This window comes from Oncorhynchus mykiss, chromosome 15, assembly GCF_013265735.2.
Source record: "Oncorhynchus mykiss isolate Arlee chromosome 15, USDA_OmykA_1.1, whole genome shotgun sequence".
Taxonomy (NCBI): Eukaryota; Metazoa; Chordata; class Actinopteri; order Salmoniformes; family Salmonidae; genus Oncorhynchus; species Oncorhynchus mykiss.
The window spans coordinates 10,578,463-10,605,065 of record NC_048579.1 but is presented as its reverse complement, the minus strand read 5'-3'; the positions used below and the strand labels follow the sequence as shown (position 1 = coordinate 10,605,065).

The 26,603-nt window shown below is 45.0% G+C and overlaps 1 protein-coding gene and 1 long non-coding RNA gene across 4 annotated transcripts in view; one reads left to right on the top strand and one right to left on the bottom strand.

Annotated features, from left to right (window-relative positions):
* The window catches only part of LOC110490905 (choline-phosphate cytidylyltransferase B), a 21,992-nt gene extending 17,717 nt beyond the window's left edge, over positions 1–4,275 (bottom strand). Inside the window, exon 1 of one of the 3 annotated variants that reach the window (XM_036943693.1) lies at positions 4,249–4,275. In XM_036943693.1, the coding sequence (XP_036799588.1) occupies positions 4,249–4,260 (12 nt within the window). In that variant the 5' untranslated portion in view covers positions 4,261–4,275. Of the gene's footprint in view, positions 1–1,069; positions 1,283–4,248 lie in introns of those variants that run through there. The other 2 variants (XM_036943694.1, XM_036943692.1) reach the window with 2 other exon arrangements.
* A 606-nt stretch (positions 4,276–4,881) lies between these two features.
* On the top strand, positions 4,882–10,517 carry LOC110490822. The gene is made up of 4 exons (XR_002468752.2): positions 4,882–5,583; positions 7,319–7,361; positions 7,526–7,615; positions 8,180–10,517. It is a non-coding gene; the product is annotated as an uncharacterized LOC110490822 (long non-coding RNA).
* The last annotated feature ends 16,086 nt before the right edge of the window (positions 10,518–26,603 follow it).

Here is a 26,603-nt window from a genome sequence, read left to right as displayed (position 1 = left end):
ATCTCCTTCGTTACTTCTCTCTCCATCTTTACCTCTCTCTTCATCTTTACCTCTCTCTCCATCTTTACCTCCCTCTCCATCTTTACTTCTCTCTCCTTCGTTACTTCTCTCTCCATCTTTACCTCTCTCTCCATCTTTACCTCTCTCTCCATCTTTACCTCTCTCTCCATCTTTACCTCCCTCTCCATCTTTACTTCTCTCTCCTTCGTTACTTCTCTCTCCATCTTTACCTCCCTCTCCATCTTTACTTCTCTCTCCATCTTTACCTCTCTCTCCATCTTTACCTCTCTCTCCATCTTTACCTCCCTCTCCATATTTACCTCTCTCTCCATCTTTACCTCTCTCTCCATCTTTACCTCCCTCTCCATCTTTACCTCCCTCTCCATCTTTACTTCTCTCTCCTTCGTTACTTCTCTCTCCATCTTTACCTCTCTTTCCATCTTTCTATATTTACTTCTCTCTCCATCTTTACCTCTCTCTCCATCTTTACCTCTCTCTCCATCTTTACCTCTCTCTCCATCTTTACCTCTCACCCCATCTTTACTTCTCTCTCCCCTGGACCATTCTCTCGCTTCATTTTTTGTATCGATTATTACCACTTTATATAAGATTCTCTCTGACTCTACATCTGTCTTTCTTTAAATACCTCTACAAGAACATAACGGACACTGTTGCATAGTCAGAGACTACAGTCAGAGACTACAGCCACAGTGTGGGTATAGTCAGAGACAACAGCCACAGCCACTACCTTTCTACAGCCAGAGACTACAGCCACTACCTTACTACAGTCAGAGACTACAGCCACTACCTTACTACAGCCAGAGACTACAGCCACTACCTTACTACAGCCAGAGACTACAGCTACAAAAGTAATCTGGGAAAAAGTAGGCCTACTTGATAGGTCTACTTCATTTTTTACATGACTGACATCTAAAGGCTTGAACCAGCAACCACAATTAAAGGATAGCCCAATTCCACTGTGTCCTGTGCCATAAAGGTCCAGATATCTAGGCTGAGGCATAGTACAGGTAGAGGTTACAAGTATACTATTGTTGGTTGGCTGACTTACGGTGCCTGCTCCTCTCCTGCGTCCAGACGCACAGGTTGCACCAGAAGCACCTGCGTAATCTTGCGTTCCATTGCTTGTCCGCCCCACCATGATTAGAGACGCGTATTTGTCCGTCAAACGTTGACTGTATAAAAAACGGTCCTGGCTTTTCCCTTCCCTCGTTCCAAACGTCACCAACAGGCACCGAGGCACCGGCACTCAGACACTCTGCGCGCGAGTGTAGCCGAGTGAGGCGTGCACGTTCGTTTTTAAAAACCGCCGGCCTGTGTCGGACATGCATGAGCAAACACACATGCGTGACCGGCCACACCGGGGGACAGCGGGCACATGGTTCACCAACTACAGGCATGTCCAATTAGTGGATCTTGTTCTGTGGGCAAGTGGGTTAAATTAACGAGTAGATAACTATGTGTCCAGGTTACTAAAGTTGTGGCCACACATGGTATCTTGAGACAAAATTAGCATTCCCTGAATATCTTTAAAACAAATAAGCTCACGCCCTAAATATCCAGACACGTCACACATCGGCTCTCTGATCATACGTTGCCTCTCAGTCTAGGCTACATGAACCTAGTTCACTAATTCATTGCGTAACACTGAAGGCACAACACTGTGTACATAAAGTTGATGTTTTATAGCAGATAGTGTGCTATCGGCAGTGGTGGAAAAAGTACCCAATTGTCATACTTGAGTTAAAGTAAATATACCTTCATAGAGGATTACTCAAGTAAAAGTGAAAGTCACCCAGTAAAATACTACTTGAGTAAAAGTCTAAAATGATTTGGTTTTAAATATACTTAAGTATCAAAAGTAAATGTAATTGCTCAAATATACTTAAGCAATAAGGCTTCGAGGAGGTGTGGTATATGGCCAATATACCATGGCCAAGGGCTGTCCTAAAGTACAACGCAATGCGGAGTGCCTGGATACAGCCCGTAGCAATGGTATATTGGCCATATACCGTAAACCCGCGAGGTGCCTTATTGTTATTATGAAAAGGTTACTAACATAATAAGAGCAGTAAAAATACTGGTTTTGTCATACTGTGGTATATGGTCTGATATACCACAGTTTTTAACCAATCAGCATTCATGGCTCAAACCACCCAATTTATAATTAAGTACAAATGTTAAATGATATATTATTTAAAATTCCTTATATTAAGCAAATCAGACGGCACCATTTTATTTAAATTTTAGTTTTGGATGGCCAGGGGCACACTCCAACACTCAGACATAATTGTTTAGTGAGTCTGCCAGATCAGAGGCAGTAGGGATGACCAGGGATGTTCTCTGTTTAGTGAGTCCTCCAGATCAGAGGCAGTCGGGATGACCAGGGATGTTCTCTGTTTAGTGAGTCCTCCAGATCGGAGGCAGTAGGGATGACCAGGGATGTTCTGTGTTTAGTGAGTCCTCCAGACCCGAGGCAGTAGGGATGACCAGGGATGTTCTCTGTTTAGTGAGTCCTCCAGATCAGAGGTAGTAGGGATGACCAGGGATGTTCTCTGTTTAGTGAGTCCTCCAGATCAGAGGCAGTCGGGATGACCAGGGATGTTCTCTGTTTAGTGAGTCCTCCAGATCAGAGGCAGTAGGGATGACCAGGGATGTTCTGTGTTTAGTGAGTCCTCCAGACCCGAGGCAGTAGGGATGACCAGGGATGTTCTCTGTTTAGTGAGTCCTCCAGATCAGAGGTAGTAGGGATGACCAGGGATGTTCTCTGTTTAGTGAGGCCTCCAGATCAGAGACAGTAGGGATGACCAGGGATGTTCTCTGTTTAGTGAGTCCTCCAGATCAGAGGCAGTAGGGATGACCAGGGATGTTCTCTGTTTAGTGAGTCCTCCAGATCAGAGGTAGTAGGGATGACCAGGGATGTTCTCTGTTTAGTGAGTCCTCCAGATCAGAGGTAGTAGGGATGACCAGGGATGTTCTGTGTTTAGTGAGTCCTCCAGACCCGAGGCAGTAGGGATGACCAGGGATGTTCTCTGTTTAGTGAGTCCACCAGATCAGAGGCAGTAGGGATGACCAGGGATGTTCTCTGTTTAGTGAGTCCTCCAGATCAGAGGCAGTAGTGATGACCAGGGATGTTCTCTGTTTAGTGAGTCCTCCAGATCAGAGGCAGTAGGGATGACCAGGGATGTCGTCTTAATAGGTGGTGAATTGGTAATTTTCCTGTCATTCTAAGCATTCAAAATGTAACAAGTACTTTTGGGTGTCAGGCAAAATGTATGGAGTAAAAAGTACATTATTTTCATTAGGAATGTAGTGAAGTAAAAGTACAAGTTGTCAAAAATATAAATAGTAAAGTAAAATACAGATACTCCAAAAAACGACTTAAGTAGTACTTTAAAGTATTTTTTACTCAAGTACTTTACACCCCTGGCTATAGGGTATTATTTTCTAAAGCTCAGATGACTCTGTTTTACAGAATATGCCTAGGCCTATCACACGTTGACAACGTTGTCTGTGTTAATTCCTTCAATAATCCAAAAACAAGAACAAAGCTGAATAGTAGAGACCTGCACTTGCATGGGCTACAATGGATCTTTTGTAGGACTGATGTTTGAACGCATTGTAGAACCACCGTGCCAATATGCGTCTGCGTGGCCCACATGCCCGAGCGCGCTTTCATCCTCCAAATCTGGGACAGGGGATTCTTTTGTGCGCGCACAGAGTCCCGCCAGGGTCACCATGGAAACAAGCTTCATTGCGATAAAAAGGCGACACTTTCTGCTGTCAAAGCATCTGTAAATAGTCCTTGCCTCTCTTCAGAGAAATGTTCCTTCCCTCACTTGTCAAAAGAGAGGTGGGAGATACGGGTCATGGACGAAGGTTGGACTGTGTGTGTGAGAATGAGTGATATATATATATAGAGAGACAAAGAGAGAGAGACAACACTGTATATATACATAATATTACATTTGTAATGTCTTTATAATTTTGAAACTTCTGTATGTGTAATGTTTACTCTTAATTTTTACTGTTTATTTCACATGTATATTATCTACCTCACTTGCTTTGGCAACGTTAACATATGTTTCCCAAGCCAATAAAGCCCCTTGAATTTAATTGAGAGAGAGAGAGAGAGAGAGAGAGAGAGAGAGAGAGAGAGAGAGAGAGAGAGAGAGAGCACGAGTGTTCTTGATGATGAAACAAGCAAGCAATAAACAAACTTTAACTCACCATCACCAACATTCCTCACAGTCCAGACCCCAGACTAATAAAGTGAGGAATACATCAAGGTTATCCAGGTTGTAACCTACAGTGTTGGCCTACCGTACTAGCCTACATCGACGATGAAACAACATTGCCATCAAGCGGACATTGGACCACACACATTGTTATACCAAGCGCCAAGCCAAAGATTATGTATTGAAAAGAGACCGCTCAAACAATGGAAATACATGTCCTCAAAGATGGAAGCCAGACGGGAGAGGGGAGACAAGATGGGATCCTAGCCAATGAGAGGGCAGATATGCGTGTGAACAACAGGCAGAACTCCGATTTAAAATCCTATTGTTTCTAATTGCCAAAATGCCAGGTGAGTCCACTTATATCAGTGCATTCTTAACAACCTAACCATTACGGAACTTCTATTCGATCAAATAAACATCACGTAGCAATTACATTTTTTTGTTGACCAAATTGTACACTCTCTCATTATCCTCCATACAACTCTTCAATGAGTGGTTTTATTTTGGTGGACAGATTTCGAGCGGAGTAAATCCTCTCGCTTTGCCTCTTCCTCTCTGGACAAGCTTCGAAAACACCAGCGATTGGCTGCTTTCATGCTGCGTCATTTCCTGGAAATGACTTTCAACGGGAATAATATTTGGCGCGGAAACTTCTGTTGTGTTGAGATGTGTACCAAGAGAGATGAAGGTTGTCAGTAAATAGCAATGGCTCCGGCTTCTAACACAGAGAAGTGAATCTGAACGGAAAGTTACTGTAAACAAACAAGCATGTTAGCGAGCTAGACAAGAGGGAACATGAAAATACGGCTTAGCCAGCAAGCTCATGCTGTCTGCTAACGTTACAATAGCTCTCACTAACAGCAAAGAAACTATTAGCCAGTTAACGTTAGCTAGCTTTTCCAGAATTACTAGATTGAGTTACATTTACACTGAATGATCGTAATATGATTAATTACCCACAGTTAGCTGGCTAGCTACTCTGTGATGATGACATTTTAGAAAGTGGTCTGTCGCTAGCGAAATTTAGCAACGCGGGTCTGTTTACATACATTAGCGTTGCTCCTATTGTAATTGGGTTACACCGAAACAGGAAGTCAGAAGTTCCATTCAACTTTTACATTTTTTTTAAGCCCTCGATTTTCATTGAGTTGTCGCCAACCATTTTCTCTTGAAGCATCGCACCTTGCATTGATGAGCCTGGAAAGAGTGGCGATAACATCATTATTGGCAGTGGCATCTGGGCCCAGTTCCAAACATGCCTTTCTTGGAAGCTGGAGGTTTGCTTGGGGTTATAGGCAAAGAAGGAAAATCCTCGTCTGACACGGTACGTGTCATAGAGTCTGTCAGACCAGTATAGTTGTGGCAGTTGTCAATCAAAGCATTTGCCTCCTATGTAACGACATTGGATGATGCCTGAGCATTGCTAGCTGAGGAGGTAGCCATAAGATTTCTCTTTTTGTCACCGCGCTGACATTTTGGAAAATATAATGTTAAATCATCAATAACCTGGTGTATTTAGTTCAAAATAATACACTTTTCACTATGTTTCAAAAGTGGGTATGCAGAGCTCTGTCGGTAGCGGGCGTTCAAGCTGCTATCTTGGAGCCTCCAAGTTCCTTTTCAATTTACTGTGTCAGTGGATATGACGGTTGGTCATTATGACAGGGTGAATTTGAGACAATATCTAAAGAAATGTATTATTAAACAGACTTTCCAAACTTCCTCTGCTTACAACATACCCATGTTTGGAAAGGCTCTTTTAATATACTGAACAAAAATATAAACGTAACAATTTTACTGAGTTACAGTTCATATCAGGAAATCAGTTAATTTAAATAAATTCATTAGGCCCTAAACTGGATTTCACATGACTGGGCACGGGTGTAGGTCTGGGAGGGCATAGGCCCACCCACTTGGGATCCAGGCCCAGACAATTAGAATTTGTTTTTCCCCACAAAAGGGCTTTATTATGGACAGAAATACTCCTCGGTTTCATCAGCTGTCCGAGTGGCTGGTCTCAGACGATCCTGCAGGTGAAGAAGTCTGATGTGGAGGTCCTGGGCTGGTGGTTACACGTGGCTGCGGTTGTAAGGCCGGTTGGATGTACTGCCATTTTCTCAAAAATTATATTGGTGGTGGCTTATAGTAGAGACATTAACATTAAATTCTTGCAACAGCTCTGGTGGACATTCCTGCAGTCAGCATGCCAATTGCACGCTCCCTCAACTTGAGACATCTGTGGCATTGTGTTGTTTGACAAAACTGCACGTTTTAGAGTGGCCATACCCTACTCAATAAATTGGATTCAGTCTATCACAGTGCCATCTCTTGTCACCAAAGCCCCATATACTACCCACCACTGCGACCTGTACGCTCTCGTTGGCTGGCCCTCGCTTCATACTCGTCGCCAAACCCACTTACCCTCCAAGACCCTTCTAGGTAAAGTCCCCCCTTATCTCAGCTCGCTGGTCACCATAGCAGCACCCACCTGTAGCACGCGCTCCAACAGGTATATTTCTCTGGTCACCCCCAAAGCCAATTCTTCCTTTGGCCGCCACTCCTTCCAGTTCTCTGCAGCCAATGACTGGAACGAACTACAAAAATCTCTGAAACTGGAAACACTTATCCCCCTCACTAGCTTTAAGCACCAGCTGTCAGAGCAGCTCACAGATTACTGCACCTGTACATAGCCCATCTATAATTTAGCCTAAACAACCTCTCCCCCTACTGTATTTATTTATTTATTTTGCTCCTTTGCACCCCATTATTTCTACTTAGCACATTCTTCCACTGCAAATCTACCATTCCAGTGTTTTACTTGCTATATTGTATTTACTTTGCCACCATGGCCTTTTTTTTGCCTTTACCTCCCTTATCTCACCTCACTTGCTCACATTGTATATAGACTTGTTTCTACTGTATTATTGACTGTATGTTTGTTTTACTCCATGTGTAATGCTGTGTTGTTGTATGTGTCGAACTGCTTTGCTTTATCTCGGCCAGGTTGCAGTTGTAAATGAGAACTTGTTCTTAACTTGCCTACCTGGATGTGCTTTCAGGGGATGACTGGTCTGGCAGCTCAATATGGCCAAGGGAGAGAAGGTAAAATACGAGGTGATAGTCATGTGTGTGTGTGTTTGTTGTCCAAGCCCTGTTCCGACAGGTGTGTTAACAGTTTCGCCCCTTTTAATCTGTGTGTTTAGTGAACAAGTTGTCTAGTGTGTGTTATAGCCTTGTTTTGATGTGTGTGTGTGTGCTGTGTCTAGGTGGTGGATTTGACCAGTGTGTATGTAGAGGTGGACGAGGAACTCTCGGATGGCCAGAGAGGCAGGACGGTGACTGAATCGTTGATGATGGTGAGTTAGTGTAAAACACCTCCACCACCCTTTCTGCTTATCAGTCACACATACACTCAGTCAGTTAGCCAGTCAGCTAGCTAGCCAGTCAGCTAGCCAGCCAGTCAGTTAGCCAGTCAGTCAGCCAGTCAGCTAGATAGCCAGTCAGTCAGTTAGCCAGTCAGTCAGTTAGCCAGTCAGCTAGCCAGTCAGCCAGCCAGTCAGCCAGCCAGCCAGTCAGCCAGTCAGCCAGTCAGCCAGCCAGTCAGCCAGCCAGCCAGACTTGATCCGTGAGACACATTTGACAGAAGTACCGAAAGTAACACATTCTAGCACCAAATGTTCTACTATCGAAAAAGTATCACTGTTTCGGAATACCGTGCAACACTACCGTAGACCAGCCTTTGTATGTATGGTTAGGTCGCGGACATGTTAACGGTGGGTCGTGACGCGTCAGAGTACATTTATAATGATTTAATTAATTACTGAAATTGATTTGGCCAAGTGCTCAGTTTGTCAGCTGCACGAGTGTGAGAGGGAGATGCCCGTGTGCTTCCTGGTTTACCAGATCTTTTTTTTCTGCAGTTTTCTTGAAGATCACACACACAATGCAGTGGTTCAGCAGGAGATGATGCGCTGTCTGCCGCTGACTTCCCACTCGCCATCTCTCGCCGCTGTCATCAAATGGACTCATGCTAGCAACAAGTTCTGACTGAGCTCTATTGTCATGAAACGCCATACAACTGCAGAGTTTCTCTCTTTCTCGCACAAACTTAGAACGAGGAGCGCCCACAATGTGTTTTGTGCGGGGGAAGTGCTTACTAATGAGTCTCTCATAACGAAGAAATGAGTAAAAGGACAAGTCCTGACCAAACATCCACAGCATGATGGTAAACCCAGAGAGTTATTTCAGAACAGGGCAGAATGCTTCAGGAAACAGTGCTTCAGGAAACAGTGCTTCAGGAAACAGTGCTTCAGGAAACAGTGCTTCAGGAAACAGTGCTTCAGGAAACAGTACTTCGACAGTGGAAAAGTAAGTCAGCTAGCAAGGGATTGTTGTCATTTTATAACAGGTGATGGATGATAAGCAGAAATAAGGGAGTACTAACTAACTCTCATAGTAGTAGATGTGAGTTTCTCTTTCAAACAATCCGCTGGCCTTGTACACAGCCAATAGCTAACATTCACCAAAGTAAGCTAGCTAATGATAGTGCAACCCTCAGTAACAGTCCAGATGAATAATGATCAGGCCTACTGTTCATCTTACTGTTGAAAATTAGTCTAGGTTGGAACTGTTGCTGTTAAAATACAATAATAATTTGTATTCTTAACTGAAATAAACTGATTGAAGCAAGATGATATTTGAGGCAAACACACTCACACAGTTCTGGGTTGTTCGTCTACAACAGGAAGCGGTCTCCTGCCTGACTGAGAAAGCAGTAGATGTTCTGGTCCCGTTTGGCACCACATACCTATGTGAGTCAGGGTGTTCAACTCTAACGTACAGAAACAGTTTCAAGGCTGAGCATCACCTGATTGTTGTACTGTCTAAAACAGAGCCCAGAATATAGATGTGCTTGTTGGTCACATCACACAGATGTAGACCATTCTGTTTATTCCAGTTCAGAGTAAGACATATGTATTGTATTTTAACAGCAACAGTTCCAACCTTGACTTTCGTTCAACAGTAAGATGTACAGTAGGCCTGATCATTTTTCATCTGGACTGTTACTGAGGGTTGCACTATCAAAATGCTGGCGGGTGGTCCCGGAGTTGAGAGAGAACTTGGGTAAATACAATGGTGCATTTACGCTTGACATGTGGACTGATTGATTTTTGAAAAATTGGCACGGTGGGCTTTTGGTTTCTCTCCCTCTAAGAAACATAAATGGTTCTAAATAACAAACAGACTAGATTTACCACAGTGTGAAGGAGTGGTAACCCCTCTTTAGAAAGTGCGTTCTTGAGTCCTTTGCTGATGTGTAGAAGAAACTGAAAGAGAGTCCAGCGAGGATAGGGAGGGGGAAAAAGGTGAGCTGAGCTACTTTGTTTATTTATGAAATATTCTAGTTTATTTAGGCTAATTTTCTAATATATATGTTTAGGCTTGGCCTGTTTAGTAGGCTATTTTTGCAGCATAAAGCTATATATGTGGAAAAATCCCCCAATCTGTGTCACAGTTTAGACTACTGATAGATGCTGCGGTCAGTCAGTTGAGTCCTATTGTAAAGTGTAGCCTAAAGGGCAGACTTGCAATGTATTCGATGTTTAAGTACTCTAAAGTTTAACATTTCTAACTCAATATCACAGACCAGATTTGCCCTAATGAAAAATGCATCAACTCCTGCAACTATATAAATGTATTATAATCCACTTAATTTGTACAAAATTAGCTGTAGCAAGAGGAGAGACTGCATGCTAAAGACGATCAGAATGTCTTCAACCTGCATTGTAATATAACTTAGTTTGAAGGAAGAACAGGAATGAGTGATTCACTCAGCCTCATGCTGTTCCTGCATCTGTTGCCTATTTGAGTGTTTGTTAAATATCCTACTGATTCTGAGATCACCAAGCCTCGCGTAACCGCACAATGTCGGGGAAAGCAATTTCACAAATCCGTCTGTTTCTAAACTTTGCTGTGCTGTATTAAAGGCTATACAATTTATTTTTTTTCTCAGTCAAATGCATTCGTGAATTCAATCACTTTAGCCAACATGTTGCTGTTTTACTCATTGTTTAATTATTAAAGGCTCCCGTTGTTTTTTAGTTTTAGAACTAAAATGCCTGACTGTGTGTTTTAAAGGCATGGATGACTTGTATGTTGTGTGATGACATGGACAAATGAATGAATGATTTATATACTGCATATTGAAGTAGGTCTTTATGCCAACAAGTACATTACGCTAAAACAGCTACAGTAAATAGAGGGCTTTTAGGCCTTTTATTACATATTCTATTTATTTAACATTTATTAACTAGGCAAGTCAGTTAAGAACAAATTGTTGTTTACAATGACGACCTAGGAACTGCCTTGTTCGGGGGCAGAACAACAGATTTTTACCTTGTCATCTTGGGGAGTCGATTTATGAACCTGCCTACAGCTCCATGTCATTTCAATAACTTAGTTTGACCACCAGAGAGCATCTTTGAGAAGCTAACATTAATGGCAACAAGGGCTGGCAGTAAAATACTATGAGGTCATGCACTCCAACATGCCATACTATTGGTCAGCACCTGGCTATGTGGGGTGGCCAGTTCTCTTCTGGGTGGAGATTATAACAGACATGGCCAAGATGTTCAAATGTTCATAAATGACCAGCATGGTCAAATAATAATAATCACAGTAGTTGTCAAGGGTGCAACAAGTCAACACTTCAGGAGTAAATGTCAGTTGGCTTTTCATAGCCGATCATTAAGAGGATCTCTACCAGAGAGTTGAAAACAGCAGGTCTGAGACAGGTAGCATATCCAGTGAACAGGTCAGGGTTCCATAGCCGCAGGCAGGACAGTTGAAACTGGAGCAGCAGCACGGCCAGGTGGACTGTGGACAGCAAGGAGTCATCACGCCAGGTAGTCCTTAGGCATGGTCCTAGGGCTCAGGTCCTCCGAGAGAAAGAGAGAATTAGAGAGAGCATACTTAAATTCACACAGGACACCGGATAAGACAGGAGAAGTACTCCAGATATAACAGACTGACCCCAGCCCCCCGACACAAACTACTGCAGCATAAATACTGGAGGCTGAGACAGGAGGGGTCGGGAGACACTGTGGCCCCATCCGAGGACACCCCCGGACAGGGCCAAACAGGCAGGATATAACCCCACCCACTTTGCCAAAGCACAGCCCACACACCACTAGAGGGATACCTTCAACCACCAATTTACCATCCTGAGACAAGGCTGAGTATAGCCCACAAAGACCTCCGCCACGGCACAACCCAAGGGGGGAGCCAACCCAGTCAGAGCGTGTGTGTACGTGAGCTTTTGATGTCCAGCTAGCAGGGTCCTTTGACCTTCCTGCGAGGAGGAAGTGTTCCCGGCTGGAGGTGTTGGTTCCAAACACCTGGAGAATGTCGCCCCATTCAGGTCGGAGGGCAGAGACGGCTATTCACACAAACACACACACTCCTATCGTATCCATTGTTATTGTATTTATCCTGCAAGCTGAATAGCCGTCTCTGCCCTCCGACCTGAAGGTGTTTGGAACCAACACCTCCAGCCGGAAACACTTCATCCTCGCAGGAAGGTCAAAGGACCCTGCTAGCTGGACATCAAGAGCTCACATACACACACGCTCTGACTACACACGCTCTCTGAGACACGCACTGCATACACTTATACACAAACACACATATGCTCACACCCCCTCCCACGCACACACACACCACTAACACGCACCGTGACCCTCTCTCCTGTCCCCTGTAGAGCTGAGCAGCCAGCCAGTGAGTTGGTGGAAGTGATGGCGTTGCATAGCGACCTGGTCACCGAGGTCAAAGACCTGCCGCCTCCACCTCTCACTGTCATGTCCTTCAGCATGAAGACTACAGAACCCCGGAACACCACAACGAGGTGTGTGTAATACTGAGTCAGACTTAGGTCTGTTACCATGACTGAGTTAAAATTCCACATGACTTCTGAGCAGTTGTGTAAAGGTACTTAGGTAAAAATACTTTAAAGTACTACCTAAGTAGTTGTTTGGGTTATCTGTACTTTACTATTTATATTTTTTTGACTACTTTTACTTCACTACATTCCTAAAGAAAATAATATACTTTTTTACTCCATACATTTTTCCTGACAGCCAAAAGTACCTCGTTAAATGTTGAATGCTTATCAGGATAGCAAAATGGTCGTTAATAAAAACAACAAGCAATTGTGCCGTCTGGTTTCCTTAATATAAAGAATATGAAATTACATTTACTTTTGATACTTAAGTATATTTAAAATCAAATACTTTTAGACTTTTACTCAAGTAGTATTTTACTGGGTAACTCACTTACTTGAGTCATTTTCTATTAAAGTATCTTTACTTTTTACTCAAGTATGACATTTGGGCAGTTTTTCCACCACGGCCTCTGAGTCACGGTAATCTCCTCTTATGCACTCCAACTCACTAATGACCATCAGGTCACTAATGGCCTGGAACTCGGGGCTCTATTGTTCCTCCATCAGGTCACTAATGGCCTGGTACTCAGAGCTCTATTGTCCCTCCATCAGGTCCTAATGGCCTGGTACTCAGGGCTCTATTGTTCCTCCATCAGGTCCTAATGGTCTGGTACTCAGAGCTCTATTGTCCCTCCATCAGGTCACTAATGGCCTGGTACTCAGAGCTCTATTGTCCCTCCATCAGGTCACTAATGGCCTGGTACTCAGGGCTCTATTGTCCCTCCATCAGGTCACTAATGGTCTGGTACTCAGAGCTCTATTGTCCCTCCATCGGGTCCTAATGGCCTGGTACTCAGAGCTCTATTGTCCCTCCATCAGGTCCTAATGGCCTGGTACTCAGGGCTCTATTGTTCCTCCATCAGGTCACTAATGGCCTGGTACTCAGAGCTCTATTGTCCCTCCATCAGGTCACTAATGGCCTGGTACTCAGGGCTCTATTGTCCCTCCATCAGGTCACTAATGGCCTGGTACTCAGGGCTCTATTGTTCCTCCATCAGGTCACTAATGGCCTGGTACTCAGGGCTCTATTGTTCCTCCATCAGGTCACTAATGGCCTGGTACTCAGGGCTCTATTGTCCCTCCATCAGGTCACTAATGGCCTGGTACTCAGGGCTCTATTGTTCCTCCATCAGGTCACTAATGGCCTGGTACTCAGGGCTCTATTGTCCCTCCATCAGGTCACTAATGGCCTGGTACTCAGAGCTCTATTGTTCCTCCATCAGGTCCTAATGGCCTGGTACTCAGAGCTCTATTGTCCCTCCATCAGGTCACTAATGGTCTGGTACTCAGGGCTCTATTGTCCCTCCATCAGGTCACTAATGGCCTGGTACTCAGGGCTCTATTGTTCCTCCATCAGGTCACTAATGGCCTGGTACTCAGGGCTCTATTGTCCCTCCATCAGGTCACTAATGGCCTGGTACTCAGAGCTCTATTGTCCCTCCATCAGGTCACTAATGGCCTGGTACTCAGAGCTCTATTGTCCCTCCATCAGGTCCTAATGGCCTGGTACTCAGGGCTCTATTGCTCATTTAGCCACTCTGACATCAATTCAAATCAAATTACAAATCACACCAAACATTTATCATCAAAACAGTATCCTGCTTTTAAAACTCACATCATTGTGATGGATTTATGTTGTGGAAAGGAGTTCAACGACAGGTTGAAACTGAGTATAAAAGCCTAGTAACGAAATGGACAGGGCTTTCTAAGGTGATTAATTCAAAACGCCAACATAGTTTATGCATACGTATATGAGGCCCCTAACAAACATCTGTGGTTGTTACTGACCAGGAGCACACGGCTGAGCTCTTTAATCACCACTTCATTAAGTCCGGATTCCTATTTTGACTCAGCCATGCCTCCTTGCCCATCCAACATTTCCTCATCTCCCACTCCTTCTAATGCGACTCGCCCCGATGCTCCTCCCTCTTCCCCAGTACAAAGTTTCTCCCTGCAGGCAGTCACTGAGTCCGGGGTGCTAAAGGAGCTCCTTAAACTTGACCCCCCCCAAGGTTCTTTAAGGTTGCACAAGGACCGAGAGGTGAGTCTGACAAAGACAGAGAGGATGAAGTCTGGATTATGAAATGTAGGGCAAATACCACTAGAGGGCACTCTAAGACCACAAACACACGCACAACTAGAGGTAGTGAAGGTATCTGTACTTTCTTTTGTAGCCCCAGACACAGGAGGGAATGCTGTGACATCCAGCTGATCAGATTTATTTGACCAAGGTAGCGCTGCTGAGTATGACGGTGGGGTTTGGCCCAGAGGAGGGCAGTGCCTCAGATGTTTGTATTTTATAACACCTGTAACTGCCATTTCCTGCAATCTAGAGAAGAAAAAAAAGACCTTAAATTATATAAATAAAGATACAGTACCAGTCAAATGTTTGGACATTCCTACTCATTCAAAGGGTTTTCTTTAGTATGACAATTTTCTCCATTGTAGAATAATAGTGAAGATGTCAAAACTAAAATAACAGATAGAATCATGTAGTAGCCAAAAAAGTGTTAAACAAATCTAAATATATTTTATATTTGAGATAATTCAAAGTAGCCACCCTTTGCCTCGATGACAGCTTTGCACACTTTTGGCATTCTCTCAACCAGCTTCACCTGGAATGCTTTTCCAACAGCCTTGAAGGAGTTCCCACATATGCTGAGCACTTGTTGGCTGCTTTTCCTTCACTCTGCGCTCCAACTCATACCAAACCATCTCATAGGTTATCTGATGCAGCACCATCACTCTCCTTCTTGGTAAAATAGCCCTTAACAGCCTGGAGGTGTGTTGGGTCATTGTCTTGTTGAAAAACAAATGATAGTCCCACTGAGCGCAAACCAGGTGGGATGGCATATCACTGCAGAATGCTGTGGTAGCCATGCTGGTTAAGTGTGTCTTTCATTTTAAATGAATCACTGACCGTGTCACCATCAAATCACCATCAAACCTCCTCCTCCATGCTTCACGGTGGGAACCACACATGTGGAGATCATCCGTTCAAATTTGGACTCATCAGACCAAAGGACAGATTTCCACCGGTCTAATGTCCATTGCTCATGTTTCTTGGCCCAAACAAGTCTCTTCTTCTTATTGGTGTCCTTTAGTAGTGATTTCTTTGCAACAATTTGACCATGAAGGCCTGATTCACACAGTCCCCTCTGAACAGTTGATGTTGAGATGTGTCTGTTACTTGAACTCTGTGGAGCATTTATTTGGGCTGCAATTTCTGAGGCTGGTAACTCAAATGAACTTATCCTCTGCAGCAGAGGTAACTCTGGGTCTTCCTTTCCTGTGGTGGTCCTCATGAGAGACAGTTAACTCTAATGAACTTATCCTCTGCAGCAGAAGTAACTCTGGGTCTTCCTTTCCTGTGGTGGTCCTCATGAGAGACAGTTTCATCATAGCAGAGGTAACTCTGGGTCTTCCTTTCCTGTGGCGGTCCTCATGAGAGACAGTTTCATCACAGCAGAGGTAACTCTGGGTCTTCCTTTCCTGTGGCGGTCCTCATGAGAGACAGTTTCATCACAGCAGAGGTAACTCTGGGTCTTCCTTTCCTGTGGCGGTCCTCATGAGAGACAGTTTCATCATAGCACTTGATGGTTTTTAGGACTGCACTTTCAATGTTCTTGAAATTTTCCAAATTGACTGACCTTCATGTCTTAAAGTAATGATGGACTGTCGTTTCTCTTTGCTTATTTGAGCTGTTCTTGACATAATATGGACTTAGTCTTTTGCCAAATAGGGCTATCTTCTGTATACCACCCCTACCTTGCCACAACACAACTGATTGGCTCAAATGCATTAAGAAGGAAAGAAATTCCACACATGAACTTTTAACAAGGCACACCTGTTAATTGAAATACATTACAGGTGACATCCTCATGATGCTGGTTGAGAGAATGTCAAGAGTGTGCAAAGCTGTCATCAAGGCAAAGGGTGACTACTTTGAAGAATCTCAATTATAAAATCCATTTTGATTTGTTTAAAACTTTTTTTGGTTACTACATGATTCCATATGTGTTATTTCATAGTTGTGATGTCTTCATTATTCTTCTACAATGTAGAAAATAGTCTAAAATATAAAGCAAAACCCTTGAATGAGTAGGTGTGTCCAACCTTCTGACTGGTACTGTATACACATATTTGTATTGTTGTTGTATTATGTAAATAGTTGCACAGTCAGTGTACAAGGTGGTGCAGCGACCCTCTTACATTCTTTGGGCAGAACCCTGTTAATAGACAGTACACACAGTGACATAAAGTTAACATTTTAGTTAGGGGTTGACCTGTAACAGTACACCATGCCTGTGTTCATGTAATGATCTCTAAAAATAACCTCCGTCAGCTCAGCGGTGTTCCAGTGATCGTCGGGGAGATGTTTATTGTGATCCCCTTACGGCCACATTGTGTTCCCTAATAGAGGTCAGGGCTTGTGTGTGATGCAGCTGTGTGAGATTGAGGGAGTGATACAGGTATCGTTACCAGGTGTAATATGTCTATCCAAACCAGTTTACCTCTGTATCCGTGTAGCCTTGAGCCTGGGGTTTTGGTGTTAGTCTATAGCTTCATAATTTGACAGTAGGTAGAATAGATGGGACCAGCCTTAACCGAAGGGCCTTTCCTATATACTCGTTTTAAGAGCTGAGCTGCCACTTTGTAAGTTATCGTTGATGTACACAGGATTATCCCCTTCTATAGAATTGGCGGAGGTTCTGGTTCTATGGTTGATACAATCCCTACTCCAATGGTATAAACTAGAATAGAACACTGAAAATAGCGAGTTCTAAGAAGAGACTTTGAGAAAGAGACCTTGACTCCGATTAGACTTCTGACGACTGGACGCCAAGTAGTTAGTTTCCAGTGATTGGGAGCCAACAAGGGCAGCTGGGTGTTTTGTAGTGTGTTTTCTAGTGTATTTATACACGTCTGAAACCCCATAGCAGTCTTGTGTCACCATACACACACTCACATCCCTCGTCAATTTAATCGTTCCGTTTGCACTTTCCTTTTATACTCTGATTTAGGGTTTTTGTTTATTTATGTACATTACACGACACCGCTGACCTAGAATGCTTGCTTATGAAGGCCTTTCCCGCGGCTCCCTTTGTGGGTCCCTTCATCGTGTGCATGCGTGCACTCATCTTTCTTTCACCCTTGTCTAAGCCAAGTCCTTAACCCTCTGGGGTTAATAGTGGGTCAGGCCCCGGGGCCCCAGTGAGTTTTCAGCCCAGGGAAGGGTTAAGATGCTGGGGCTTAGGAGGGGATGACAGCCCCCCCGGCTCTGGATGTCCTGGTTCTGATTTATAGGTTAGCGGGGTAATCTCCCTCCGTTATCTCCAGGCTTCTGCCAAGTTTCACTCGCATTAATGACTTTGTGTGTGTGTGCAGAGAGTGACAACTGCTGCTGTCTGAACTCTGGCCTTTGTAGGGAAATATTTGTTGTGCCCCCTCTCCCTGGTATAAGGAGAGATGAGACAGAGTGGATAGGGAGCATTAAAGGGGAAGGGTTTAGGGTTACATGGCTCAGGGTCCGGCAAGGATTGATGTCCCCCAATGTGTTATTTTTGTTTCCTTTGTGTGGTAGCCAGAATCAGGGGTAGAGGGGAGGGAAGAGATGTGATGTTGTAATATACAATCAAAATAATGTAATATACAATCACACATTGGCGCAATGGTTATTTTGGAGAGGTTAGCGGTGAAGGGAGTTCAGGGGTAACATGGTGAGGAGATAACAGCCACACAGGGTTGTGTCTGTCTGTCTATGGGAGCTGTTAATGGTCTTGGAACGCTGGTTAGTTTGACCATGTGTGCGTGTGCATGTGTGTCAGTGTTGTAGGGGAATATTTTAGAAATGCAGAGGACCCCTAAAACCCATGATGTTGTAATTGAATCCCAGACTGTCCTTGTTTAAAAACAGACAGACATAAGCCTGTAGCTTACATTAGTGAGGTCAGAGGGAAGGTGGAAGGAAGGACCAGGGCCATGGAGTAAGGGTCAAGGGCCATGGGGTAAGGGTCAAGGGCCATGGGTAAGGGTTAAGGGCCATGGGGAAGAGGTAAGGGCCAGGGTCAAGGGCCATGGGGTGAGGGTCAAGGGCCATGGGTAAGGGTCAAGGGCCATGGGTAAGGGTCAAGGGCCATGGGTAAGGGTTAAGGGCCATGGGGAAGAGGTAAGGGCCAGGGTCAAGGGCCATGGGGTGAGGGTCAAGGGCCATGGGTAAGGGTCAAGGGCCATGGGTAAGGGTCAAGGGCCATGGGTAAGGGTTAAGGGCCATGGGGAAGAGGTAAGGGCCAGGGTTAAGGGCCATGGGGAAGGGTTAAGGGTCATGGGTAAGGGTTAAGTGCCATTGGTAAGGGTCATGGGTAAGGGCCATGGGTAAGGGTTAAGGGCCATGGGTAAGGGGTAAGGGCCATGGGTAAGGGTTAAGGGTAAGGGTTAAGGGATGACAGTACTCAGACTGGAATAGACCCGACAGAACTCTACTGTCAGAACTCTAGTGTCAAAGGGCCATGGGTAAGGGTTAAGGGCCATGGGTAAGTGTTAAGGGCCATGGGTAAAGGCCATGGGTAAGGGGCATCGGTACGGGTTAATGGCCATGGGTAAGGGTTAAGGGCCACGGGGTAAGGGTTAAGGGCCATGGGGTAAGGGGTAAGGGCCATGGGGAAGGGTTAAGGGCCATGGGGAACGGTTAACGACCATGGGGAACGGTTAACGGCCATGGGTAAGGGTTAAGGGCCATGGGTAAGGGTTAAGGGCCATGGGTAAGGGTTAAGGGCCATGGGGTAAGGGTTAAGGGCCATGGGGTAAGGGTTAAGGGCCATGGGGTAAGGGTTAAGGGCCATGGGTAAGAGTTAAGGGCCATGGGTAAGGGTTAAGGGCCATGGGTAAGGGTTAAGGGCCATGGGTAAGGGTTAAGGGCCATGGGTAAGGGTTAAGCGCCATGGGTAAGGGTTAAGGGCCATGGGGTAAGGGTTAAGGGCCATGGGGTAAGGGTTAAGGGCCATGGGTAAGAGTTAAGGGCCATGGGTAAGGGTTAAGGGCCATGGGTAAGAGTTAAGGGCCATGGGTAAGAGTTAAGGGCCATGGGTAAGGGTTAAGGGCCATGGGTAAGGGGTAAGGGGCATGGGTAAGGGTTAAGGGCCATGGGTAAGGGTTAAGGGCCATGGGTAAGGGTTAAGGGCCATGGGTAAGGGTTAAGGGCCATGGGTAATGGCCATGGGTAAGGGGTAAGGGTTAAGGGCCATGGGTAAGGGTTAAGGGCCATGGGTAAGGGTTAAGGGCCATGGGTAAGGGTTAAGGGCCATGGGTAAGGGTTAAGGGCCATCGGTAAGGGGTAAGGGCCATGGGTAAGGGGTAAGAGGGTAGAATGAAAGGAGAGGGATGGCGCCAGGGGACGGTTGTTATGGGGACTACAGGTGTTCAGGATTAATCCTCTGTGTGTGTGATGAGGTCAGGGTAAATACTGTTCCCTGGACCTCTCTCCTGTGTTACTATCACTAAATCCATGTATATACTTCTCAGAATGAGAAATGGACGTACAGTAACATATTAGTTGACACCATAGCTTGGGGGTAGGTGTTATAGCGGCATTGCTCCCCCATCTTCCTAAATATAGAGATTTGCTGCTAATATTCCTGGACTTGTCACATTGGGAAAGGAAGCCTATATTAGGATGAGTGTAATACCTACAATACCTTCATCTTGTGGTCCAGAATGAAGAGCACGATACGGTTAATTCCTTGTGGGAGTGATTCATTGACAATGGTAAATGAAAGCCCCATTGTGTTCGGTAAGTCATCTTTTGCTTAGTAGAAAAAATAAAGCTCACGGAATTTGATATTTAATGTAAGGTTATCATTATATGTCATTATTGGGGTCATTGTTGGGTTATAACAGTGTATGTAATTATTGGGGTCATTGTTGGGTTATAACAGTGTATGTAATTACTACTGAGCTTTGTGTTGTTCTGTGCAGTAATGTGAGACGGTGTTATTAATTCACATGTGGATTTCTAAACAGATTTACAGTAGATGTTTAATCTCAGGAGTGAAAATATCAGCACTAACATCCAATAACTAGTGTGTGTGTGTGTGTGTGTGTGTGTGTGTGTGTGTGTGTGTGTGTGTGTGTGTGTGTGTGTGTGTGTGTGTGTGTGTGTGTGTGTGTGTCACTCGGGTAGTGTATGAAAGTCAGAGAGAGTGCCCGTTCGTGTCTCCGCTCTTTGACACTAGAGTTCTGTCGGGTCTATTCCAGTCTGAGTACTGTCATCCTCAAAATGCCTTTTCAGCTGGACACTTTTCAAAACAATCGTAACTGGAGTCTCACTCTTACTGGGGCTCTGAGCCCCGACTGGGCTTAACATACCGCCTCTCATCTGGAGAGGGCTGGGGAGGCGTGTCTGTTGGGGTAGGGGTTGCGGAATACTCTTTCAGTGAGCAAATGACTCTGTAGTGTCTTGGGTGAGGAGATGAGTTAAGGAGACATGGTGCCTTTGAAAATGATTCAAACCCTTTAACTTGTTCCCAATTTGTTTTAGGTGACAGCCTTATTCTAAAATGTATCAAATAAAATCATTAATCTACACAGAATACCCCATAATGACAAAGCAAAAACTGTTTTTTAGAAACTGTTGCTAATTTATAAAAATGTTTAACCTAAATATCACATTTATATAAGTATTTAGACCCTTTACTCAGTACTTTGTTGAAATACCGTTGGCAGCGATTTAAAGCCTCAAGTCTTCTTGGGTATGAGGCTACAAGCTTGACACACCTGTATTTGGTCTAGTTTCTCCTATTCATCTCTGCAGATCCTCTCAAGCTCTGTCATGTTCGTTGGGGAGCGTTGCGGCACAGCTATTTTCAGGTCTCTCCAGAGATATTCGTCGGGTTCAAGTCTGAGTGGTGTCGTGCTTGTTTGTTATCTCTGAGTGGTGTCATGCTTGTTTGTTATCTCTGAGTGGTGTCGTGCTTGTTTGTTATCTCTGAGTGGTGTCGTGCTTGTTTGTTATCTCTGAGTGGTGTCGCGCTTGTTTGTTATCTCTGAGTGGTGTCGCGCTTGTTTGTTATCTCTGAGTGGTGTCGTGCTTGTTTGTTATCTCTGAGTGGTGTCGTGCTTGTTTGTTATCTCTGAGTGGTGTCGTGCTTGTTTGTTATCTCTGAGTGGTGTCGCGCTTGTTTGTTATCTCTGAGTGGTGTCGCGCTTGTTTGTTGTCTCTGAGTGGGGTCTTGCTTGTTATCTCTGAGTGGGGTCGTGCTTGTTATCTCTAAGTGGTGTCGTGCTTGTTTGTTATCTCTGAGTGGTGTCGTGCTTGTTATCTCTGAGTGGGGTCGTGCTTGTTTGTTATCTCTGAGTGGGGTCGTGCTTGTTTGTTATCGCTGAGTGGGGTCGTGCTTGTTTGTTATCTCTGAGTGGTGTCACAGTGCGTTCGGAAAGTATTCAGACCCCTTGACATTTTCCACATATTGTTACGTTGCAGCTTTATTTAAATAAAATGTTTATTTATTTTTTTTCTCAGTAATCTGCACACAATACCCCATAATGACGAGCCAAAAACTGTTTTTTAGAAATGTTTTCTAATTTATTAAACATAAACTGAAATCACATTTACATATGTATTCAGACCCTTTACTTAGTACTTTGTCTAAGCACCTTTGGCAGCGATTACAGCCTCAAGTCTTCTTGGATATGATGCTACAAACTTGGCACACCTGTATTTGGCGATTCTTCTCTGCAAATCTGGCTGGGCCAGTCTGAAGTCCTGAGTGCTCTGGAGTAGGTTTTCAACAAGGATCTCTCTGTACTTTAATCCGTTCATCTTTACCTTGATCCTGACTAAATAGGTCCACAGACGATGCAATCTCAACCACACTGCACACTGCCCTAACCCATCTGGACAAGAGGAATACCTATGTGAGAATGCTGTTCATCGACTACAGCTCGGCATTCAACACCATAGTACCCTCCAAGCTCGTCATCAAGCTCGAGACCCTGGGTCTCGACCCCGCCCTGTGCAACTGGGTACTGGACTTCCTGACGGGCCGCCCCCAGGTGGTGAGGGTAGGCAACAACATCTCCTCCCCGCTGATCCTCAACACTGGGGCCCCACAAGGTTGCGTTCTGAGCCCTCTCCTGTACTCCCTGTTCACCCACGACTGCGTGGCCACGCACGCCTCCAACTCAATCATCAAGTTTGCGGACGACACAACAGTGGTAGGCTTGATTACCAACAACGATGAGACGGCCTACAGGGAGGAGGTGAGGGCCCTCGGAGTGTGGTGTCAGGAAAACAACCTCACACTCAACGTCAACAAAACTAAGGAGATGATTGTGGACTTCAAGAAACAGCAGAGGGAACACCCCCCTATCCACATCGATGGAACAGTAGTGGAGAGGGTAGCAAGTTTTAAGTTCCTCGGCATACACATCACAGACAAACTGAATTGGTCCACTCACACAGACAGCATCGTGAAGAAGGCGCAGCAGCGCCTCTTCAACCTCAGGAGGCTGAAGAAATTCGGCTTGTCACCAAAAGCACTCACAAACTTCTACAGATGCACAATCGAGAGCATCCTGGCGGGCTGTATCACCGCCTGGTATGGCAACTGCACCGCCCTCAACCGTAAGGCTCTCCAGAGGGTAGTGAGGTCTGCACAACGCATCACCGGGGGCAAACTACCTGCCCTCCAGGACACCTACACCACCCGATGTCACAGGAAGGCCATAAAGATCATCAAGGACATCAACCACCCGAGCCACTGCCTGTTCACCCCGCTATCATCCAGAAGGCGAGGTCAGTACAGGTGCATCAAAGCTGGGACCGAGAGACTGAAAAACAGCTTCTATCTCAAGGCCATCAGACTGTTAAACAGCCACCACTAACACTGAGTGGCTGCTGCCAACACACTGACACTGACTCAACTCCAGCCACTTTAATAATGGGAATTGATGGGAAATGATGTAAATATATCACTAGCCACTTTAAACAATGCTACCTTATATAAATGTTACTTACCCTACATTATTCATCTCATATGCATACGTATATACTGTACTCTATATCATCGACGGTATCCTTATGTAATACATGTATCACTAGCCACTTTATACTATACTATGCCACTTTGTTTACATACTCATCTCATTTGTACATACTGTACCCGATACCATCTACTGTATCTTGCCTATGCTGCTCTGTACCATCACTCATTCATATATCCTTATGTACATATTCTTTATCCCCTTACACTGTGTACAAGACAGTAGTTTTGGAATTGTTAGTTAGATTACTTGTTATTACTGCATTGTCGGAACTAGAAGCACAAGCATTTCGCTACACTCGCATTAACATCTGCTAACCATGTGTATGTGACAAATAAAATTTGATTTGATTTGATTTGATTTGACTAGTCTCCCAGTCCCTGCCGCAGAAAAACACCCACTGCATGATGATGCCACCACCATGCTTCACCGTAGGGATGGTGCCAGGTTCCTCTAGACGTGACACTTGGCATTCAGGCCAAAGAGTTCAATCTTGGTTTCATCAGACCAGAGAATCTTGTTTTTCATGGTCTGAGAATCTTTAGGTGCCTTTTGGAAAACTCCAAGCAGACTGTCATGTGCCTTTTTACTGAGGAGTAGTTTCCGTCTGGCCACTCTACTATAAAGGCCTGATTGGTGGAATGCTGCAGAGATGGTTGTCCTTCTGGAAGGTTCTCCCATCTCCACAGAGGAACTCTGCGTCTCTGTCAGAGTGACCATTGGGTCACCTCCCTGACCAAGGCCCTACACACCCAATTGCTCAGTTTGGCCAGGCGGCCAGCTCTAGGAAGAGCCTTGGTGGTTCCAAACTTCTTTCATTTAAGAATGATGGAGGCCACTGTGTTCTTGGGGACCATCAATGCTGCAGACATTTTTTGTTCCCTTCCCCAGATCTGTGCCTCGACACAATTCTGTCACTGTGCTCTACGGACAAGTCCTTCGACTACATGGCTTTGTTTTTCCTCTGACATGCACTGTCAACTGTGGGACATTATATAGACAGCTGTGTGCCTTTCCAAATCATGTCCAATCAATTGAATTTACCACAGGTAAATGATCCTGATGATCAATGGAAACAGGATGCACCTGAGCTCATTTTGGAGTCTCACAACAAGGGACTGAATACTTATGTAAATAAGCTATTTCTGTTTCCATTTTTTACATTTGCAAAAAATTCTAAAAACTTTTTTCACTTCATCATTATGGGGTATTGTGATGTCATTTTGGGGTATTGTGATGTCATTATGGGGTATTGTGATGTCATTATGGGGTATTGTGATGTCATTATGGGGTATTGTGTGTAGATTGATGAGAGAAATATTTTTTTAAATCCATTTTAGAATAAGGCTGTAACGTAACAAAATGTGGAAAAAGTCAAGGGGTCTGAATACTTTCCGAATGCACTGTATATTCTATTTAGGCTTGTGTGCGTGCGTGTGTCCACATGATGTAGGGTGACCTTGGTGGTTTTCTCCAATGGACGAAGCTGTTCTATAATAACTCTAACTTGCCTTCCTCTCCTCCTCACATCTCCCTCTGTCATGTATTGGAGGTACATAGCAGCCCGTAAAGCTTAAGTCCCGATCTAGTTTCATGGAGGGGAAACCCCTACCCTCCCCACGCTATCTGCCTCAAATTGCCCTGCTGTTGTGTGTGTGTGTGTGTGTGTGAGAGAGAGATGGGATGGATTGCTGATGACAGGTCACACTGCACCCAGTCACTCTTACCGCCCAGATTTGCGCCCCTGAACCTTGTACCATACAAATGCACACACACTGTGTAAACGCTCATACTGTGCCTCACTTTCTCTCTTTTAACAGAAGACTGTCCATCTACATTATTTAAAATGTTTTAATCATTTAGCAGATGCTCTTATCCAGAGCAATTTGGGTTAATTAGGGTGCCTTGCTCAAGGGCACATCTACAGATTTTTCACCTAGTCGGCTTGGGGATTCGAACCAGCGACTGGCACAACGCTCATTAGGCCCTAATCTATAGATTTCAAATGACTGGGAATATAGATATGCATCTGTTGGTCACAGATGCCTTTAAAATAGGTAGGTACGTGGATCAAAGAACCAGTCAGTATCTAGTGTGACCATTTGCCTCATGCAGCACGACACATCTCCTTCACATAGAGTTGATCAGGCTGTTGATTGTGGCCTGTGGAATGTTGTCCCACTCCTCTTCAATGGCTGTGCGAAGTTTCTGGATATCGGAGGGAACTGGAACATGCTGTTGTACATGTCGATTCAGATAATCCCAAACATGCTCAATGGGTGACATGTCTGGTGAGTATGGAGGCCATGGAAGAACTGGGACATTTTCAGTTTCCAGGAATTGTGTACAGATCCTTGCGACATGGGGCCGTGCATTATCATGCTGAAATGGCGGTGGATGAATGGTACCATAATTGGCCTCAGGATCGAATGTTATTTAATTATTTATTTTTGTAATATTTAATTTTCCACCCCTTTTTCTCCCCAATTTTCTGGTATCCAATTGGTAGTTACAGTCTTGTCCCATCGCTGCAACTGCCGGAGGGACTCCGTGCGTCTTCTGAAACCCAACCCAGCCGCACTGCTTCTTGACACAATGCCCGCTTTACCCGGGAGCCAGCCGCACCAATGTGTCGGAGGAACACCTGGCGACCGTGTCAGCGTGCATGCTTCCAGCACGCCACAGGAGTCGCTAGAGTGCGATGGGACAAGGACATTCCTGCTGGCCAAACCCTCCCCTAACCTGGACGACGCTGGGCCAATTGTGCACCCATGGGTGTCCCGGTCGCGGCTGGCTGCAACAGAGCCTGGACTCGATCCAGGATCTCTAGTGGCACAGCTAGCGCTGCGATGCAGTGCCTTAGACCACTGCGCCACTCGGGCGGCTTCGTCACCGTATTTCTGTGCATTCAAATTGCCATCAATAAAATGCAATTGTGTTCGTTGTCTGTAGCTTATGACCCCGCCCATACCATAACCCCACCACCACCATGGGGCACTTTGTTTACATCCTTGACATTAGCAAACCGCTCACCCATCTGCCCGGTACAGTTGAAACTGGGATACATCCCATGAAGAGCACACTTCTCCAGCGTGCCATTGGCCATCGAAGGTGAACATTTTCCTACTGAAGTGGGTTATGACACCAAACTGCTGTCAGGTCAAGACCCTGGTGAGGACGACGAGCACACAGATGAGCTTCCCTGAGGCCGTTTCTTCAGTTTCATCATTTGTCCGGGTGGTCTCAAACAATCCCGCAGGTGAAGAAGAAGGATGTAAAGGTCCTGGGCTGGCGTGGTTACACAT